The following is a 16078-nucleotide window of genomic DNA, read 5'->3' on the forward strand; positions in this document are numbered from 1 at the left end:
AGCTGTTGACTGAGAGGCAAGGAAGTGTTTTTCACTCTGTGGTTAGGTACACCTGTAACTTTGCCATTGCTCTTATCGAGAGAAAACAGCTCACCGCATCCCTGTTCTGGAGGGGTTAAACAGTGCAGTAGATGGATGGGGCTTTCCACCTCATTAGATGCGTACATGCAGAACATCAAGTGCAAAATAACAAACGCCAAAAAAACAAGCCCTGAAATATCGGCGAGATATAAGTTTGTGAAGTCAAGTCTTGCTCATATTTGTACAGCTTGTTCTTCTCCTTTTGTTCGTAGCTGCAAGCAAGAGTGTCGCCCTCCATGCCTGCCAGTGCCTCTTCATTTATTATGCGTTGTGCCGTACGTGTTGAAATTGTTGAGTCGAGGATTTTCTGTGCAGTCATAGTGTTCCTCTGTTTCGTGCAGGTGAAAAGATGTTACGGTACAGCTACCCTGAAGTTAGCTATGAGATGGGCCTCAAGTATGAGAAGCAGGCAGAACTGCTGCCGGCCCACGTGATGGACCAGGCCATCAGCAACGCCATCACATACCTGGGGTCGGACAGCATTCGGCCCATGCTTCACCATCCAGGTCCCCCTCTCTCTATGGCCGAGATGATGCCCATCAACCCCCTCTTCCACCATGTCATCCCGCTGGGCCAACGAACAGAGCGTCCAGGAAACTGTGACACACTGCCACCTCAGCCACATGACCTCCCGGGCCATCACACCACAAATGGCCCGACTGCTTTAAGCAGGCTCGGCAAGCCGCACCAGAAAGTGCAAGAGGAATCGCCTAACCACAGTGGACTCGACTCAGCTGACTCAGCTCGCAGCAGCCCTCAGGAGAGGCAGGGCTACCATGGAAGCAACCCCCCTCCCGGCCTCAGGTCTCGAGCCAGTCCAGCTGTGGTGTATTCAGGTGAGCGGCTATCAGAAGCATCACCCAGAAGTGGGGCAGGAGTGGGGACTGGGACGATGCGGGCGGCCACAGATAGGCTCGCGAGCCACGAAGGGGTTAGGGTGTTTGGACGAGAGGGCCAGGAGTTGCGCGCCTTCCAGTGCGAGCACTGTCGGGTGCTCTTCCTGGACCATGTCATGTACACCATCCATATGGGCTGCCACGGATACAGAGATCCACTGGAGTGCAACATCTGCGGTCACCGCAGCAGAGACCGCTACGAGTTCTCCTCTCACATAGTCCGCGGTGAACACACCTTCCATTGAGAGAATGGGTAGGAATTAAGGGAAAAGGCAAAGAAGGGAAAAGGAGCAATAGCCTGATATCCGTCCTTATCCCCTGACCTCTGAGACTGCACAGTTTGAATGACACTGTAGACAAGTGTAGCACAATCATAGCATAGACTTCTTTTTAAGCTACTTATTGTGAATCTGAAAAGTTGAACAATCATATGAAGGTATGGGCCAAAGACACATTTTCTACATACTGAATTAGAATTAATGTAGACGAAGGAAGGTAAGTTGTTTTTGTTTTTTTTCTCTTAATGTTCATGAAATGTATAACAGAGCAGCTGTCAGACGACTTTCATTCTATTCTTACTGGATAATGTCTCCTCGTGCTTGTCCTGTCGACACGCTTTTGTCACCGAACTATTTTTTTCACTCTCAAGAAGTAACAAGATATAAGGACACGTTTCTGTCCTGTGGCCTCAATGCACTCGATACAGTTTATTATAAGAAAAAATGAAAGTACTGCAAGATGTACAACACAGATGAAGACTTCAGGTAGTCTCAAACCCTTAATTTCAAACCTGGAATTTCCAATCGTTACCAATCCAATAATCACCTTGTTTCCACCTGGTATTTTTAATGCGTTCTTATTAACACTGAAAACTGATCTTTGTCCTTGTGAAAAAAGCCTCTGAAACAGTGATTTCAGGTAGCAGCAAATCAGCCAGTCCCAGGTTCCCTTAAAAAAGCATAGATTTTTTTTGAGTTGTTGAGCTAAGGGAAACTTAAGACACCTTGACAACATCGTCTGCAACAAATTCTTAGACATTTGTGGCAGCTTGTAAATTCGGCAAACGTAGTGCATTAAGTTATCCCTTTCCTTGTGTCATTCTGTCCCAATATGTTGCATTACTAGCATGTGAGTTACTCTGTGACTGCTTAATTTTTTTCACACTATTCTGTGGAATAAAGCATCAATCGAAGCTTTCATGGCGCAGAATAGACATGTTGTCAGTAGAGGCATGTCTCTTTCTGCCTCCTCACTTGCCCATTCTCTGATTTAAACCAAGTTTTATACAAAGTAAAAAAAACAAATAACTGCATCAGTGCATTGTCGAGTTCGTATTCAGCAGGTTGTATGGATCGTCTGTTTACGCCGACCTAAGATCCAAACACTATGCAAGCCACACTACCTCCAGATGTAGTCAGGCAGATCCGATCGCATTAAAATGCATTTGTCCTCATCCGGATAACACATCCAGGTACAGATCACATTTTAATACCAGGTTTAAATTGGGTGTAATAAAAAAAATAAAGATAAAAAAAGCCATGCTACCATATATGAATACTTACCGGTGTGATATTGCAGATATCAGAGGATTGTTTTTTTTCCTGTCTTTTGTTTTTCATGACATTGTATTGGCCCATTATGCTCATTGGTTTTCCCATGAGCAATGGTGTAATACAAACACTGATAGGGTCATCTGGCGCTGGGTGTTCTAGCTGCAAGCAACTTGGTGTCCATGTGGGCTTGATTGCCAGAGCTGTGGTGGTTTCTAAATGTGTCTATCTACAGCTATAGAAAGTCGAATAGTTGTGCCATCATTTTGACAGTATTTGGTTCTGCTTCAGTAATGCTGCTTCTAACTGCAGGAATTATTTTGCAAACATAAATGCCTTTATTAATTACAAGATTGTTGTTATTTAAAAAAACAAAAACAAAAAACATTTGAAAATAGTCCAATAGTCAACAACACTTAGTTTTACAGATGTAGCCTATATCACAACTTACTACAACGTACACAATTTGTAGTACTATCTTTTCCACAAATATTAACAAAAACATGCTACAAACTTCATTTTAAATTGTTATTGTTTGGATCAACACGTCATTTGTGAAGAACTTGTCCAGACCAAGCTAAAGCTAATGCTAACTCTCTAAAAAGGTTATATAGCCGGCTGATTGCAGAAAGCTACCTCTTACCCAATTTGTAGGATTCAGCTGAGCCTTCATTAATTCACTTGGACTGTTATTATGACATATAGTCGGCTATTTTTTTCTGTCTTTGTTACGCTGCAGTAATAGCCCAGCTATTCTTGTAGCCAAAAGTAGCATTTCTAGCTAGCAAGTTTATATTTTTGTATCACCATGCATGTTTTCACGATCAGTCGCTTAGTCTTTACCTGCACCACCATTGTTTTTCCACTTATCAGTGGCTGGTAAAGCACTTGTGCACCACTACTTGCACAAAAAAGACCACCGACTTCCTGCTGCCGTATTATTTGACATTTTGAAAGTCTTGTACAAAGAATCAGCTCAAACAATTTTTGAAAAGGTGTCACTGAATAAAGCTGTTCTGATGCACACTGTATACCATATTTTAAAACATTCATGTTTTCCTCTTGAAAATTGCACACATAACTCCACCTGCATATATAACAGTGTGTAAATATATTAAAAACAACAAAATAAACACATATACTTTGACATTAATAATTAAAGTTGAATCTTTCTAAACTTTAACCTCTAGCTCATGAAACTGAATGTGTTGCTTGCATTTTGACTTGTTTCTCAAAAATCCTAATTGGCATCTATTCAGTTCATCTTCATCTACGAGGTAAAACGATTGATCATGAAGCAAATATCACAAAGCAAAACAAGGAAGTAACAAAATGTGCAGTGTTACGGTTCCAGTCAGCTCTGTGACCTTTAAAAAGTTAATCTGTTATCATACTTTCTTTACTAAGTTTGTTTTCCCTGGTTGCTCTTATGAAAACTACAAATCCTGGTGGCTTGTGGGTCATGTTGCTTGCAGTTTGAACACACAGATTCCTAAACTTTGCTTTAAACTAGCAGACTTACAAATATAGATCATAAAATGACAGAGGATGGCAAATAATTCTAATTAAGATGGCTTTAGCTGATTAAACTGAAAGTATAATGCAAGATGCTTTATTTTAATGTATACCAAACAGATGATGCAGGAGGCAAAGGGTAAGGCATGGGTGGCCTTTCTCTGATGTACTTCACTGTATGCTTTATGCCCATCTTTTTGATCCATCCCACTTTGTGATTCAGGCTGTGTGGATGTCTGTGAGTATGTAATATAAGTGTACTTTTTTCCCCCAGTGCTTTTGGCGGGGGTCCGCTTCGTCTGGGCTGTTTTGCAACTCAGCAAACACGCTTACATGTTCGGCTCCAAATGCCGTCAGTCCTTTTTGAATGTCATGACAAATACAGGGGAAAACATCACAGCATCCCTGCACAAATACTTCTTTGTGAGGCGTCCTTGGCATCTTTGAATGTCTTGTAGTGCAGCTTTAATTTCGACTGAACACCTAAAAAAAATGACTCCCTTTTGAAATAGACCAGATTTTAGATGCGTATGGTGGCCATTTGGCTTGTTTATCTCCTACTGTAAGAATCAGATTGCTCATTCTCTGCTCTTCACTAACACCATCTCAAGCACACACACACACACACACACACACACACACACACACACACACACACACACACACACTAATGTCTCTCGCGCTTCCTCTCTCCCGTAATGTCGCCACATTCTTGTATGACCTTGTGCAGAGGGGATGCAGAACGAGACAGCTTGAGCAAGAGGAAAAGTGAGAGTATGAGTGTGTGGCTAACACGTCGTTCTACTCTGAAGGCACTTGTCAAAACTGTAGCGTTCCACATCACCTCTGTAAACATGCTTAGACATTAAAAGCTCATGTATGCAAAGTGGAAACAGCGTGTAGGAGATAAGCCACTTTTCCAAATCGCTTGTCCATCGTGCACAGTGCGTTGAACAACGACAGATTTCGGTTCACAAGGGACGTCGCAGCGCTTTCATATTTACTGTCTCTCTGAAAAAGACTCAGATAAGACTGTGCTTTGTACAGTTGGCCATGCACTTTATGTCCATGTCCTGACTAAGGCAGCATCTTTTTTTACACACACACACACACACACACACACACACACACACACACACACACACACACACATATATATATATATATATATATATATATATATATATATATATATATATATATATATATATATATATATATATATATATGTAGTTCACATTTTTCTCCCCTAGCTGTTATATTAAAGTGTAGTTAGAGTGGAAAACAATCATTGACAGAATGAAGGTTAGTCTTTCCTATGAACAATCCTGGAGACGCACATTTTACAATGCTATCTTATGAACATGTTCCTTTTTGTTGTAGTAGTACTTACAAACAGTTTTGGCATTACTAGTTGGACATTGGCTCAGCATAAACAGATTATTTTCTAAGGTTAAACTCAGTGATATACTTCTCTATGTTCAGTGTCTACTTGTTATCAGAAGGCAGCTTTTTCTCTGTTTACATGTTGCTTCTCTTATTGGTGCCCAGTTAGCATAAAAAAAAAACTTACTGTCTGTAAAGTATTGGCACTGGAAATTGTTTACACCTCGCAGCTGTGATATTGACTCTATACATTCCTCTACTATATTATTCCTGTATATATTCATTATCTGAAGCCTTATCTGTAACGACAGGGGTCCTCCTAAAACAACGAATCCTTTTATTGATCCCGCAATCACATGTAAGTTAAAGGGGCACTGTGTAGTTTTTGGAGAAGAAATTCAAACTCAGAATTCTAACATTTACAATATTAGTGAGGTAATTATTCAAATGCAGAAACTTTTTTTTTTCCAAAAGTGGATAAACAAGCTGTTCTCAGAAAGAAATATAAAGTCCCAAGAACACTGTTTGAAGCTAGAATGGTGGCAGGACCTGCCACATATGAAGTTAAACAGTACGAAACTGCATTGAGTGTGTTGAGTGTTTATTTAGTTTGTTTAGGCACGTCAGTCTCTTCTGATTAAAACTTGTTTCCAAAAGCTACATAGTGAACCTTTGATGCTACTTTGATTTTTCTTTCTTTTTTTGATCACCTTTAGAAGGAATACAAATAGACAGAGAAGAACTTAATTAAATTGAAGCCGGCACAACATGGCAGGGTGTTTTGTTCACTCTCTCACTTTTAATGTGTTTTCCTGGTTATATTTGGTCAGACCTTTGGGGCACAAACTTAGTTTCTCTCTGTCTCGTGGTAACGTTGTAATTAGGACAAGCCTTACTTGTACACAAATTCTTTTAAATGATGCAGCCATATGAGCAAAATAAGGAAGAAAAAACAAAGGTTCTCTGTCAGCCCTCCTCGTGAGCGAGGAGTCTACTTGAAAATCAAAAATCACTGCTATTGTTTCCGATCGCGGGGATGTTTTTTTGTAAATTTTGAAAAATGCGTGTGCTAAATGTCTATTTTTCTGCTGAAATGTTAATGCAACTAGTTTTGTGAACCTTTGTGTGTTTTTTTAAGTTGATACAAAAAAAAAATGTTTACAAAAAATGTAAAAGACTGGGTTCAGGTGAAATGTATTTTTTAAGAATTAATATATGAAAGGTGTATATTTTGGCACTGAATATCGAAATCATCCAGAAAACGTGTGCTGATCGATCATCTCTGACATTGATAACAACTTTTTCTGATGTGAGGGCTCTCAGGTATTTGCATAGGTTGTGTATTTTTATGTCCTAAAGTATGTGATTTATTTATCGAAAGGAACGCACACTGATCGAATTCCTTTGGTAATTTCTCATGACATATATCAGCCCCAACACTGAATGTGGTGAAGGAAAGTTGGCGGACTGTTCAGCCCTGTTTTTTCGACATCAGTGACATTACATGAAGACACACTGCTGTGAAGAATACATTGTATATTTTTAAGGCATGGGTTTCTCTCTATTAAAGAAGTGGATTTGACTGCCTCGGCTGTTTTGTGAATCTTGACAAAGGGAAGTCAGACACATTGTTTTACAGTTTTCTGTTACTATATTCCATGCAGCTGCAAGATTTTATTGTGAGAAAAAAAGTGATTGTTGCAAAAACATGGAAACTGAATGGATTGAACTTGTCTGGAGAGGTGAGTAGAACACTTATGTGCGGTTTTGCCGGCATTTGATTTGGAGTCTTTGTGTTATAAGCCCCAGTAGAATTTAAATGATGTTATTCATGGTGTTGCACAGTAAAAACAGACATCCAGTCTTGAGCTGATTGAATAATCAAGTGTCACTTCTATCTCTGTGAGCCCAGAATATTTGAATTGTGTTTGAAAGTGTTTTACTTGAATGGTCTTTTACCACAAAAGTGTGTTCCTAATAGCTCAGCCCTGGTTGCAGTATTCTTAAATTCCCACCACTGTCTGTCTCTCCACCTTTCAGCAGCTCAGTGGCAGATTTCAAATTCACCAGCTGCTCTGCACAATCATACAAAAAAAAATAACACAATGTGTGAGTTCTATTTTGGGCTGATTTCTTTTTTCATTTCAACTGTAATAGGCCAATTTCCTGGACATTAATTATGGAAAGAGAAAAAGGTAATTACAGCGAGACAATTAAGTCCCACTCGTGAAGTGCTGGGGTTACACCGACAGTGTAACAGTTTGCAGAAGGCGTGAGCCAGTGTTATTTTTATTTAGGGTCAGATTACAATCAGTGGTGTGGTCCACGGCTGGCGTGAAGCAGAGCAATATAAGCCGGCAATCAGATTTCACTTTCTGAATACATTTATTTATTATTCTAATATATAATGTGTCACAAATACCGATACATGAGGCGACTTTGAAGAACATTGACAAATTTATTGCCCAAAAAATGTAAATAAATTAAACAAAATGTCCGGCAGCTCCAGTTCCACCACAGTGGTAAACAGTGCTTTATTATTTTGTTTCGATCCTCTGTCTCGACATAAAGAACAACATCTAGAAATAGTGTCAAATAGTGTGCTTTGCCTCAGTTTGCCTTGTAATGACTGGTGGTTGTTCCTCCCCAGTCTTTGTCTAAGAACAGGTGGGCGCTGAAGCCTGTTGAAGCCTCTAAATGTCAGAGCAGTCTTCTTCATCCCCTTACTTCTTTAATCTGTGTATTGCGCGCACTCACACACACACACGCTTATCCACACAGCAAACACACACAAAATCAAAGCTGCATGAAGGCGGTAGCAAAACTGAGAAGTGTAAACGCCTGAACAGACCCCAAACTGTATCTTTTCATCTTGTGATTCTTGTATTTACCTGCTTGTCGGTTGATTGTTTGTTCTCTTCCAGATTATATCTCTGTTTGACTCATGCATGTCCCTTTTAAAAAAAAAAAAATGCAGGAGTGACGCACCTGCCCCCACTGTCTGGCGGAAAGCCTTCTCTGAAAAAACATTCCTCGCATTATAGGAAGATAATACAGGAAAATTAAATTTTGATCCGACATTAAATGATCAGTTTGTAAAATATTGCCATGATTTTATTGTATAACTGTATAAACATTACGTCAAAGGTGTCTTTCTATTGTGTTGCAGAGATACCCACTGTTAGCATGCTAATCAGCTAGCCCTGGCCAGTACTGTCCAGTAACACCACTATTTACCACAAGCGGCAATAGTCTGATCTGTAGTCTGATCAATAGTCCTCTGTAGTTTCAGCAGGGAGATGTAAAAGCAGCGAATTTGCTACTCGGTGAACCAAATAAAAGTGAACAAAGAAAAAATAACCACTGAACTCAAGTTTCTATCTTTCCTATCTTCTAGGAGCTTAATTGCCTCATTAACTCATCATAAAACACACTTCATACCACCTTGACATGAGCTGAATTACAATTAACACTCGCCAGATTTGGTTCGTCTTTTGTCACAACAACCTCTGGTCTGGCTGAAATAAATCTTCAATTTACAGTTCGCAGACGCTTTTGTCCAAGGCAACGTACAGCAATTCATACATACGCTGATGGTTTCGCTGCCGTGCAAGGTACCGACCAGCACATCCGGAGCTGTTTGGGGTTCAGTATCTTGTCCAAGGACACTTCGGCATGCAGAGCATTGGAACTGCACCAGTGACCCTCCGATATCCCAGTACTAGACTCTGTCTGTTGGTGCCAGACATTCCCTCCGTCCTCAGCCTCTCCATGCCTCTCCTTTCTCCACCTGACGAGTCTTCTCGTCCCTGGTGTCGTGATCCTGATCCTGATCCTGATCACAATTGCTGTAATCACAGCTGCACTGTATCACCTGTCTTAAAACTAGAGAATGGCAGTCTCAGAGGCTGTAGATAGCTACGGCTACGGCAAAGAGTAGCAAGTCTCATATAGTGAGCAGCAGTAAGCGGTTATGCTGTCCCCTTCAGTCTTGAAGCTACCTTTGAATTCTGGCCATCATGTACAAATGATGTTTGATGTTCTTTGTCTTGAGTAGAAGGACAGAAGTTCAAAGGAACTTAGAGCTGTGTGGCTGTGTCATCGTCACAGAGGACACGTTAATAATCTTTGTTTACTTGGCACAAAACCCAGATGTTGCTCTTTAGGGTACAGTCAACCGTTTGTTCAGTTTGGGGCATTTTCCTCTTGTTGAGAGCTGAATCACCGCTTCATTAAAGTATTCCCAGCCACTACTTTTAGACCAAGGTGATTCAGGCGACGAGGGCTTTGTGGTTCAACAACCAAAGTAAACCAGTAAACTGGTTCCGGATCGGCACCAGCACTCTGTGGGCTCGATCAACTGCTGATGTCAGGGGCTGGGTTATCAACTTAAACAGCTTAAAACTTCAGAATAAAGAAAATCGATTACTATGGACACCAAATTGAAGCAGCGGTGGTCCGAGGAGCAGTCATTCTTTGGATGCGGATGTAGATATGCCAAGCCAGGAGAAAAACTTACTGCATCACGCAGAGCTGTTGTAGTCTCCCATAGTTGTTCCGAGCAATGCTGGGAAATTAGAGACTGAACGATGTGACTGGACCAGCACTAGCACCAGCCCAGAACCGCCACTTGAACGCGATTGTATGGAAGGTCGTATTTTAAACCACCATGTTACAGAATGGTGAAGGACAGTCTGCCCAAGATTGTTGAAGAAGTGAAACATAGAGCTCTTCATACCTCAGAATGCACCAAAGCTATTTGCAATATGTTAGAGGTTTGTCTGCCAAGTACAGAGCTTTGAGTGTGAAGTGAGGGGTGTTCTGTTGTTTCATAAAATAACAGTTTCCTGATTGTTTCAACACTCTTTGGGTCTCAGGGCTGAAATCTGGAATTCAGTATCATGCATTTATATCCTCGGCAAAGATTAATGGCACTTGGACCTGTGTTACGCATGAGTGTCACCTCGATGTGTGGGAGAATGTGCTGCTACTTTTTCTCTGCACAGGGCAGAGGGCTGAGGCAGCTTTGTGGTTCTGGTTATGAGACTTCCTTTGTTGGGTATCACTGCCCATGCCTCTTCTTTTTCTACTGTCTTCTGCAGCTCCTGTTAGACAACAAAAGCTGTCTGGTGGTGTTAAAAGCTTTGGAAACTCTCACTACCCCACGCCTACACACGAGGACACACTTTACACACTCATATTAACACCCAAACACACCCTGCGGTGGCTCTGGAGACTAACGATAATTTATCCAAGACGTAGCATGTGAAAATGTATTGTGAACAAATATGTTTTTTATAGGAAAAGTATAATTTTCAGTTTGGTCCAAATCAATATAATTTCAATATTTGTAAAAAAAAAAAAGAATGAATTTCTTTACCCACAACCCATCTGATCAATACAATCACACAGCACAGGTTTCAAGAGTGATGTATGGTCTTTAAGTTAAGAAATAACACCGCGGATCATCAATGTTCGAATCACTGCTGCGTCGGTCTATGTGGTGAAGCCTGTTCCCCTCGGTTTCATGTTACAGCGCAGGGAGCAGTTCAGATCTCTTTCAGCCGAGTGTGAATCCACAGCAAAGCGTTGTGCAATCACCCGCTGACGAGTCCTATTCCTGTTTTTCCTGCCAGGTAATGGTGGATGTTTGGACTGGCCCTTAACACCTCACGCGCACACACACACACACACACACACACACACACACACACACACGCACACTCACACCGGCAAAGACATGCACACACATGCGTGCGCACAAAGCAGCAGCCCGCACACACCCAGTTCATTTCTGTTACACACCCTTATGCTTAGAAGATAATAAGGTTTGTTGGAGCTCTGTAGAAATGTGAAATCACGCACAGTAACTTTGTGTGTTCGTGCTGCTCGTTTTTTGGATGCAATATGAGAACTTTCAGTTCAGTTATTGATCGGTGGAATGTCAGTGTTGGGGAATGCTGGGTGTCACAGAGCTGCATGGCCGTGGGTCGACTCAAGTCATTCGGCCCGAGTGGCAATGTTGGCGGTTAACTTTTCTGTGGAACGCTGATTTGTCCCTGTCATACGTATTGTGTTGACATTTCAACAATGTGGGTCATATCATGGTCACATTACGTGCTTAGGACGTGACTTTCATACCAGGAGGTGGTGGTGGAGTTAATTTAGGTGACAAAACTGCGAAGCTTTTGTGACCACTGTTCATGTATAACCTTTTGTAAGCAGGCGACCACAGGATATTTTTAGGGAGGTCTCGGTACTATTTGCAGCCGTGTCTGAGACGCAAGCAAAACAGGATTTTTTTGATGGGAAGTGGGGGTTTCCAGCCATGTTTGTGGCAACCAAAGCAGGTGTCAACCTTTTAAACCAATTCATGCCCTTTTTCTACCCCCTGCACCCCAACATCCAGAATAAATGTTTTGAAGTCTTTATGTGCAACACTTTGCTCTAAACAAACTGCGGCAACTCTTGGTTAGGGTTAGGAAAACATCATGGTTTGGCTTAAAATACCTGTTTTGGTTGCCACAATGATGGATGGAGATGTTTTGACTTCCTGTTCAAGTCCTTAGTTCTTAGACAAGTCCATGACCCTTTTGCATTTTGACCTGAACCTAACAATAAAAAATAAAAACATTGTGAAGGTAATTTATTTAATCTCAGTCAAAGTTGTTATCAGGTAAACTATAGTGAGTTAAGAAGTACTGTCAGAACAGATTCCAATCGGCCACCATTAGCTAAAATCAGCACTCGCAGACAGCCATCTGAATGAGTCTTCAAATTACAAGCAAAGTTTGATGTTGTGCTCTGATGAGCACGTCTTACAACCAACAGTTCCTTTTCTCTCTTCACATGGGAATTCTTGTTATCAAATGTGATGACCCTTGGCACGATGGCGTGCGATGATGATGATCCGATTAACCAACTGTGAGGTTTGTCACGGGAAATTTGACTGACAGGGCAGTCGTCCAATCATGACAATGCCATTCAAAGTGTCCCCTCAGTTGGAAATGTACTTGTGATGCCAACCTAAACAACAGTGAACATTTTTGACATTTCAAATGTAATATTCAAAGCTGCAAACATTAAACACAACACAGACAGAATCGAGTCATGGTGTCTCAAGTCAAGTCTTTAACTTCCACATCAACCCAGTATGGTGTCAGCAGTGAAATCAAGGGGCCTCAAAATCTCTTCACTTTTTCAGCAAATAAACCAATGCATTATGACAAAGTTGCTCAGCAAATAATATCTTCCGTTATGTTTGCAGTCGAAGCTGCTAGTGTAGATTTTTGAGGCCAAGCTTTTGACACCCTATGCACATGTCGGTGAGGAAGACTGTCATTGCAGAGGCCTCCTGGTATGTATGTTGGGTTGATTTGTGGTCGAGCGCTTGAAAGAGCGAGGTCGCAATAATCGTGTGGGGAGGAAGGACTGTGGGGGAACTTCCACTTTTCTTTCCTCCGCTTCTAGCCGCGTTTTTTGCACAGCCATGTCTAGAGGTGGTGGTGGTGGTGGTGGAGGGGTGGGGGTGGGGGGGACATAGGGGTGAACAACATGCACAAAGAGATTGTGAGATAGTGAAGAGATGCATTTTAGGCAAAAAAAAAAAGAAGAAAAAGAAAACAGCTGCAGCTGATCCTAGAAAAGACAGATGAAGAGGAAGGCGGTTGAAGAGGGAGCAAAGCGAGGGGAGAGGGAGAGAGAACGAATGATAGAGAAACTAAGAGGAAGAGAGAGAGAGAGAGAGAGGGATGGTTGCGTCTGAGAAAGGGAAGGAGAGAACGTGACAGAAAGAGAGAAGGCGCAGGGTTTTGTAGAGCGGCGCGCACCTGCTGATTGGCTTGAACCGTGAAAACATACCGGGAAGCGAGACACGGTTTAAGGGCCGTCATGAGTTACAGGGTTTACTGGGATGTGGGGATACATGCACTGGTGGTTTGACATAAATGGATACACAGCTGCGATGAGCCGAACCGAAAACAGGAAACCAACGTGAACACAAAACCTTTTTTTTTTTTTTTTTTTTTTTTTTTTTTACATAGACAAATAAAGAGAAGGAAGTTTCACCAGCTCAGTCCAACAATCAGCCTAATCTGAAGACTGAAGAAGAGAAAACACGTGTGTTCGCTGCTAAAATGTCTCCATAGAGAGTGTTTTCTGTTTTCTTTTTTTTCTTTTTTTCAGAGGTGGGACCTAAAAGGGGTCGACAGAAGGAGTCATGTTCGAAAAATGATCACAAGTGATTTAAAGGGCAACCACACATACTGTAAACCAAAGTGCAAAAGTAAATGTCACCCCTTTATGTTATTCCATTTGCATCACTTCACTGCTGAATGTGGGCTACACACACACAGTGTGTGTGTGTGTGTGTGTGTGTGTGTGTGTGTGCGTGTGTGTGTGAGAGAGAGAGAGAGAGCCGGCCCCTCCCTGAGCTCTATCATCAGTCGTCATCGCATCAGCTACGCTCTCTGTCACAGCATCACACCTCGCCTTTGTCTTTATACTACATTACCTTTTGTGATGACAGGGTTTCTGACGGAACACTCAAACTGAAATACATTTTTGAATTATGGCACCTCTGTGCTCTGCTTTGTAGTCTGCGCGTGTTCAACCGTCTCAGAGGCAACAACACAGCGGATCACCCTCACAGTTGTTTTGGCATTACTGTATTTCTCAGAAGAAGCTGTTACTCAGACTGAAGTGCTGTCACTGCTGGTAATTCAATCATGATGTAAATGATTTCTCAAATGAAAAGACGGGTCTGGGAAAAAAAAAACAAACAAAAAAAACCAAAAGATTAAAAAAGATGTCTTTGCTGCAAGATCAAAAGTTTCATTTTCTGAATAAACATCTTGCCAGGGGGCTGGAGCTGAGGTTTGTGGAGATTCGTAGAAGATTGTGAAACAAACTTAAAGGTGCACTCTGTAGTTTTGGGGAAGTCATTTTTCCCCAAGAAGAGAATTTTGACACTGAGTGATTTTTTTTATGCCTAAACAAACTAAAAAAACATTAAAAGACGACACAACTACTGTGGCGGACCCTGCCAACTTTCTAGCCTTATGGAAAAATAAATATTTCTGAGCTTGTATTATTACCTCATTTGTATTGTAAATTGTAAGTTCAGAATTTCTTCTCCAGAAACTGCACAGTGCCCCTTCAATCAAATAACTCCACATTCATCAGATTAGCTCTCGCTGTTGATTTATAACCATTTACTTCGTGGAGAAACTTCCCTCTGGACTCTGGACAATCAGCACTGTGCACATTTAGCTTATCTCTGGGGGGGAAAACAGGGAGAAACAGAGTGAAGAATAAAACAGTTGGTACTTAAAGGCACGCTTCACACCTTTTTTTTTTTTTCCAAATGTCAGCACATATTCTCTGCGGTTACGGGCTGGTCGGGTCAAGAGGGGAGAGGTTGAAGAGAAGAGTGATGGAAAGGGTGACACACTTGTAACCCGTGCTGCAAATAGAGCACGGCGTACAGGAAAGTCCTTGATGTCACGGCTTTCAGAAGTGAGGAATTTACTACAAGGGAACAAGAGAATGTCCACAACTCTGACAAGACAAGTTGATAGTTCTGAAAGTAGAAATTTATTCCTGTTCTGATTTTCTTCTTACTACTTACTGTCTCACTGTAGCTTCATTAATTTCAAAGTTGTTCAGTATTTTTCAGGTGACATTGGGAACATGAAATCGTGTTATTATTATTATTTATTATTTTTTTTTTCCATTTTGTTTTCATCCTTGTAATTGTTTCTGCTTTAATGAAATTCCACCATTTTACCCTCACTCCCTCAGTGGGGTTAACCGAGGTCACCTCAGCCGTCAGGCACCGCTCTAGTTATCACCTTTTTTTTTTTTTTTTTTCAGAGACTGGAACAATTATTGTCACGTAGCTGACAGGGTTACAAGGGCTGAGAGAAACTGAACTGTAACAGACAGATAATTTATGTTATAAATATATAGGCCACATACCGCTCTCTGTTCTCAAGTTAAAATTATAGTAATCACCGTGACAGAACACTTGACAATCATCAGATATGGTCACCGATGTGAATTATGCTCCAGCTCCACAGCGGATACATTAGGAAGAGTGACTTTATGGCCACAGCCAGGAAGTATTTCTTCAGTCCTGGCTCTCGAGGCGGCGTTGACGATGCAAACATGCTGGGAAATCCACTTGCAACCGATTTATGACAATGATGATGTCACATATCGCTCTGCTGCTGGTCTGACTGGTTTATAAAAATCACATCACACCTCATTTTGTTGCTGTGACACTTGTTTTCAATTAGAGTCATGTGCTTTGTTTAAGTCGAAAATTCAAATTCATCACAAAACTGTGACTGAGTCTTTCCAAAATGCACGCTCGGGGTTTTGAAATAGGTGCACCTGGGAAAGTCACCATTCAGGTCGTCTGACCAATCTCAGCTTTCTCCTGCTCAGAGCGAGAGACTGACTCGTAGCACTTCATGCCGGGTGACTTGGTGAGAACATAAGTTACTGCAGAGCCAGTTTATTTATGGAGCTTTTTCACATGAGCAGCCATGTATTCATCCACTGTACATTATCTCCACACTGCTCGACTTGGAAAGAGGAAAGGGGCCTGTTTGTTCAAGCAGCGAGTCTATCGTCTATTGTTACTTT

The 16078-nt window shown here is 41.5% G+C and overlaps 1 protein-coding gene across 3 annotated transcripts in view; it reads left to right on the forward strand.

Annotated features, from left to right (window-relative positions):
* The window catches only part of ikzf2 (IKAROS family zinc finger 2), a 199249-nt gene extending 194068 nt beyond the window's left edge, over positions 1-5181 (forward strand). For all 3 annotated transcript variants that reach the window (XM_037110834.1, XM_037110835.1, XM_037110833.1), the window contains one exon: positions 423-5181. In XM_037110834.1, coding sequence (XP_036966729.1) covers positions 423-1222 — 800 coding nt within the window. In that variant the 3' untranslated portion in view covers positions 1223-5181. The remainder of the gene's footprint in view (positions 1-422) is intronic.
* Positions 5182-16078: the final 10897 nt, after the last annotated feature.

This window comes from Acanthopagrus latus, chromosome 9 (genome assembly GCF_904848185.1).
Source record: "Acanthopagrus latus isolate v.2019 chromosome 9, fAcaLat1.1, whole genome shotgun sequence".
Taxonomy (NCBI): domain Eukaryota; kingdom Metazoa; phylum Chordata; class Actinopteri; order Spariformes; family Sparidae; genus Acanthopagrus; species Acanthopagrus latus.